Source organism: Microcebus murinus, chromosome 20, assembly GCF_040939455.1.
Source record: "Microcebus murinus isolate Inina chromosome 20, M.murinus_Inina_mat1.0, whole genome shotgun sequence".
NCBI lineage: Eukaryota > Metazoa > Chordata > Mammalia > Primates > Cheirogaleidae > Microcebus > Microcebus murinus.
The window spans coordinates 23,635,571-23,641,570 of record NC_134123.1 but is presented as its reverse complement, the minus strand read 5'-3'; the positions used below and the strand labels follow the sequence as shown (position 1 = coordinate 23,641,570).

Here is a 6,000-nt window from a genome sequence, read left to right as displayed (position 1 = left end):
ATCCTCATAACAATTCTAAGGATGCCCATTTTGCAGAAGAGAACAACTGAGGCACAGACAGGTTGTATAACTTGTCCAATGGCGACACAGCTTACTCTTGGATTCAGACCCAAGCAGCCTGATTCCAGAGTGCCTGCTCTTAACCACTGAGCCATCCTGCCTCCCTGGAGGCAGGGCAAGAGACCCAATGGCTCTGGTGAATTTCTCAGCCCAGACTCCCCTTTGGCATCCAGGCACAAGGGGACATCCGAAGCGAGCTTTTCGTGACTCCTCTCTCCCGGTCTGTTCCTGCAGGTAACTCCCAACACATTTGACCTGGGTAAAAAAACAAGTGATTTTGGAACCTGCCCTCAGTACTGCCCCTTGGAGGCTCACTCTGGCCTCACCCCTCCCCCTAAGGGACCACTGTCCCCCTCTCCCCTAGTGACCTCCTTTCGGTTCTCACCTCCTTCCCTTTCGCTCTCCCCTTGGAAGGCAGCTCAGCTAACACTCATTAGCACGCGTTAATGAGCAGAGATTCATGTCTCAGTCATTTCATGGTGGAGAGGTGACAAAAGAGGGATGCTGCTGTCATTCTGGGGTTACAGTGTATGCAAGGCCAGAACAGAACCCCCCCCCAGGGCTGCGATCACCAGCCAGGATGGGGAGGGCGCCCACTGCCCCGCTTGGGGAGTCCCTGTCCACTGTCCTCAGGACGTGCTCTCAGTAGCTGCTTCTGCCCAGCTGAGAACGTCGCTAAGTCCAGAGCTGGACGGTGTTCTCCGCCCACCAGAGTGGGCACATTCCCACGATGTCCCTAGGTGGACGAGGTTAAGACCTAGTCGGGGACGATCCAATTCTGCCACTCCCTGGCCAAATCTCTAAAAGCCCCCAGAGCATGTCCGAGGCGAGCCAAGTACCAGAGATGGGGGAGGCTCGCGGGGGGAAGGACATACCTAGACCGAAAATGCAAGCCCCTCCCCCACCCCACCTGAGCACTCCCTGGGGATGCTGATTCCAGCTGCTCCCCTCCAAAGCCTGGCGAACGCGTGGCCTCTGCACGAGTCTGGGCTCCAGCAAGTGGCCATGCGCATGAGCATGGAAAGAGTTCTGGGTTCAAATTCTAGCTGTGCCACTTACTCGCTGGGCAAGTCGTCAAATCATTTTAAGCCTCAAGCCTCTCATCGGAAAAGTGGTCCCTGCTCTTCCTGCTGTGGGAGGGTCGGGAGAGAGGAGAGGCATGATAGAGACCTCGTGAGGTCCGAAGTCCGAGTGCTAAATATTTGTCAACCGCGTATGAGCATTGCTATGCGTGTTGTCGCTACTGATACTATTATTGCAACTGCTAGCAGTAAGACGCGGTGGCTGCACCCGAGACGGTCAGAGGGAAGGCGAGGGCAGCCTCTGTCCCATTTTCTCCAAAGAGGCTCCAGTGTCCCGGCCCGGGCGCCGCGCAGCGCTGGCCTCCCGGGGGACCCAGGCCGAGCCCCTCGCTGCCGCCCCCGCCGCGCCGCGCCCCGGCCGGATTCCCTGAGCGCGCGCGCCCCCTGCCGGCGGCCGGGCGCGGGCGCAGGCGCGGCGCGTATATAAGGGCGGCGTGGCGCGGGCAGGGAGCCCAGCCCGAGCAGAGCCGGCGCCGAGTGCGAGCGAGCGCGGTGCTGCCAGAGGTCCCCGAGCCGCTCGCCATGGCTGGCCCGCAGCAGCAGCCCCCTTACCTGCACCTGGCCGAGCTGACGGCGTCCCAGTTCCTGGAGATCTGGAAACACTTTGACGCAGACGGTCAGTAAAGCTCCCAACTTCTGTGCCCATCGGCGCCCAGGGGACCTGCGGTGGAGGGGCAGGGGGCATTGCTGGATGCGGGCAGGTGGACGTTTGACCCCCACGGTGTGTGTTCTGGTCGCAGAGCCTGCTGGAGTCGGGAGAGGGGGGGATCTCCAGTTTGGGAGACATCCGGCTGCCTCTGGTGACAAGTGCCAGTAACTTTCTTCCCTGGCGTAGAGACGACACAGAGCCCACCCGCTTTTGCAGCCTAATTCTGGGCAAGTTGGCGCTTCCCCAGAGAGGAGGCCTGGGCTGGAGATGCTCCCTAAGATTCCCCCTGCCGTGTCCCCACCTCTCCCTGCAGGGTAACTCCTGCCTTCCGCTGCTGCAGCCACAGGTCTCAGAAGCCCACTCATTTCTTCCCCTTTTATGGAGTGCCCCGTCAGCCCCGTCACCATTCTGGAGGCTGGGACACGCTGCGGGATCCTGGAGGGAAACCCTCGGCCACCCGGGCCTGGGTGGCAGGGAGCAGGAGTGGAGACCGGCATGTGGGACCCTGAACACCCTCCTGGGCCTCCTTGGTCCATGTGCCATTCCCCACGGTCATGTGGGCTTCCCGGCCACAGTGGGAGTGGGTGTGGCGGGCTCAGGATTAAGGCTGGCCCCCAACCTGCTCCCTGATGGTGATCATCTGCCTCAGGGTGCTTTTGATCACTCCCTGGGGGCGGGGGAGATAATCTTCAATGCCTCGGTGACCAACTCTTTGCTCTGCGTGGTCTTGACATTGACTCACCCCAAAATCAAGGGCCAGACTGAATGGCCTTTGGAGGTAGCACCCAGCACTGTCATCCAAAGGGTCTGTGGTGGCCTGACTTCAGTATAAAGGGTGGACCAACCCCCCCCCCCCTTTTAGAGGTTTATAACATTACTAGACTTTTCCTCTATCACTCCAGAAAATACAAGTGAGCTGACTTCCGTCTCTGAGGTTCTAAAATGGGCATCCAAAATGCTCTGGCATCTCAGCCCCGTTGGCAGGGTGGTGGCTCGGGTGTTTATCCTGGGGTTGAGAGCAAGGGGGCTGGGAAACAGAGGGAATATCAGATGGTGGCTCACTCCATTCTTCCTCCCTCACCTCAGGGAGGTGGCTAATCAGAGATCTTCTGCCCAGAGTGCCATGGGGAGGCAGGGGTTAATGACTGGGGATGCTAATGGAGAAATCTGGTTTCCTTGGAGCCCACTGAGAAAGCTGGAGGGACAGAGGACTGGGCATCTGAATACCTGGCTTGGGACTGTGATATGTCTGTGAATTACTGAAGGAGGTGGGAATGTTGTTAAATCTGTAAAATGGAGCCAAGAAGGGGTTGTATTTCCAATCCCCAGCTCGTGCCATAAAACTCCCTTGGTAAAAAGGGCTATAATAGGTTTGCAGCCTCTTAGTATTCCAGATGACATGCACATTCCCTAAGGATGCTCCTGCCAGTTTATCTGCACCAGAGACTTGCCTGATTCAAGGAAAGTTACCAGGCGGCCAAGGTTATACCATTGGCCTTCTGCTAGATGAGTCAGCTATAAACAGAGGACTCCACTCTTCTACTTTTCCCCGCACTCCTGTGAACAACCAATAGCGCTCTCAATAAGCATGCAGATCCGAGACACTGTACTTTTCTAAACACAACTGCACCCTCCTGAGTCCTGCACTGTGGTGCTGCTGGGTGCACCACGACTTCCCTTGTGCAGATGAGGAAACAGACACAGGGAGTGACTTAGCCGAGGTCGTGTAGCAAGCTAGTGGCCAGGCTGGTTCCCGGCCAGCGCTATTTCCTTACTCCGGTTTCTGGGCACCTTCTTGGGTTGGAAGAGGGTTTTTTCCCCCCACAATGATAGGTATAAGTCTCCCTTCCATTTGTCCAGGAAGAGCCCCCAACCCAGCCTGTGAGCTGATGGGCACTTCCTTTTATCTTGGAAAGGTGGGTCCTTGGCTTGGCTGGAATATAGCTTAGCTACCACTCGACCCAAGAGTCTTTAAAGCCCTCCAAAGCCATGGTGCCTGCCTAACTCCTGCTCCCGTGTGAAGGGGCAGCTTGGTGTTGGCTTTTTGCATCCTTGTCCTCTGGGCTTCCCATTGCCCTCTGTGGGTCCCAGCTCAGGGACGTCTCAAGGAGGGACCATGGATTAAATGCCAGACATGGAAGAGAGGCGATTGGGGAAAATCCTTATACAGCCAAACTGGAATTCCACGCAAGGATCCAGAATTCAGCTTCAGGCCATCTTGCTTCAGGCCACCTTCACTCCTGACTGCCCTCGTTGCCTAGCCCTCCCCTCCCGAGCACCCAACGCCTGCAGGTGACCCAACGCCTCTCCACCTGAGCTGCTCTCAGCCCCATCTGGGCCTCTGTCCTGCCAACTCTAGCTTCTGTTTTCAACCTGGGGTTTCTTCCCAACTCTGAGAGTCCCCTGCTGCTCCCGAGCTTAAAGACTTCTGGGAGAACTCTCCTTTGCAGCTCACTAGGCCCCCAGAGAGAGCACGATGGAGCCCAATTAATCACAGCCACCAGGGAGCGGGCACGCCTCCCCACCCCCTTCTGGACTCTTGTAGAAAACAAAGACAAGGAGACCTTGGGAGAAAGCTGGATCCGGAGGAGAGGGGGTGGGGTGCGGGCTGTGACCCTTCACTCAGCCCACTCCACAGCAGGAGAAGGAGGCATGATCTTGGTGCCTTTGCCCAAAGAGTCAGATTATTTTCAAAATTCTCATTAGCTTCACGATGGAGAAAGGAAGGAGCATGTGTTTGGAGAGTGAGAAATTGGGACTCAAAGAGGCAGATTCTTTTCACAAGATCACACAGCGCAGCAGGAAGGGGCGGGCAGGAACCCAGTCTCCTGGTCGCCAGTACGACCCCACTGACCCCCCCTCAGTGGCCAGCCAAGGCCACGCATCCGGGAGGGTTCAGGTGTTGCTTCTCAGAGGCAGAGAAGGTGACAGCCAAGCCCACCCTATGACCCCCGTGGGGTCTGGGGCTCTTCCTCATGTCACCTCCATGCTCTGAGTGACCCTGATATGGCATTACATGTCTGAGCCCATTGCTCTGTACCTTCCTGGTCACTTCGTCATCAGGAACATTCTCACCCTGCAAGATCTAGGTGGCTGAGCAATGCCTAGCTCCAAGTCCACGCTGCCCTCTCTGTGTGCCTCTGACCAGACAAGCCACCAGGCTCCTATTCTACTGACAATCTGCGAGGAGCAAAGTTGTGGCTTAGAAAAGAAACGCCTTTGCTTTTACTACCCGCTTGGAAGCAACTAGGAGCGTAGGGACAAGATGGGTTCTCTCCCCAAGGTAAATGGATATTCCTAAGACCAAATAGAAAGACCCACTCACTTCTAAGAACACAGTCTACACAGGTATGCTAGCCGACATGGACATATGACATGTGCAAACAGTTATCGGAACGAGAGGGTCTATGACAGAGTTCTTGGGAATTCTGAAAATTTGAGGGGGGAAGAAATATGCTTCACTAGGGAAGAGAAAAATAAATCATGGTCATCTCTACAATGGAATAGTATACAACCAATAAAAGTGAGATGTGGCTTTGGTAGTGACATGGGGACAATGTCCAAGATGCATTATTAAGATAGTTTTCAAAATGGTAGCAGAACACAATTACAGCATAAGCCCATGTTTACTATTAGTGACATGCATATGCTAGATAATATGTAGAATAAAACCGAACAGTAGTGGTTCTCTCCAAAGAGTGGGTAAGATAAAATTGAAGGGCACTTTCTTTTACTTTCTAATTTCTGTAGTGTTTGCAGTTTTTTACAAGAGCATGTGTTTCTTGCGTAGGCAGCAAAACAATAAAGATACAAGAATAAAATAAAGTTTATGGACACCTCCCCTTCCCCGGGAAAGAAATACACGTGCATCTCCAGGTGGGGGAATCTGCCCAGAATCTTCTGGGCTTCTGTCCGCCTCCAAATGGCCCTGGTGAAGCAAGGGGTTCTCAAAGGGACTGAGTCCTGTTCCTTATCCATGTGGGCCACTGAGGTCCCCAGCACTCGGGGACTTTGGAAATTGTGACAGGAAATAGTGACGGGCCACAGAGGGCTGAGGAAGGCTCTTCCCAGTCTGCTGTCCTTGTCCTCCAAAACCCAGTGGCCCCAACAGAAGTAATCTCCAAGCCCACACATCCCCGAGGACCACCGGCCCGACTACAGTGCCCAGGCAGGCTCTCCCAGAGCGATGGTCACTGCTGATTTGTTGTC

General features: G+C 55.2%; 1 protein-coding gene across 1 annotated transcript in view; it reads left to right on the top strand.

Annotated features, from left to right (window-relative positions):
- Nucleotides 1–1,573: 1,573 nt before the first annotated feature.
- CALB2 (calbindin 2) overlaps nucleotides 1,574–6,000 on the top strand; it is a 31,285-nt gene continuing 26,858 nt past the window's right edge. Inside the window, exon 1 of the mRNA XM_012742668.2 lies at nucleotides 1,574–1,758. Within this exon, the coding sequence (XP_012598122.1) occupies nucleotides 1,665–1,758 (94 nt within the window). The 5' untranslated portion in view covers nucleotides 1,574–1,664. The remainder of the gene's footprint in view (nucleotides 1,759–6,000) is intronic.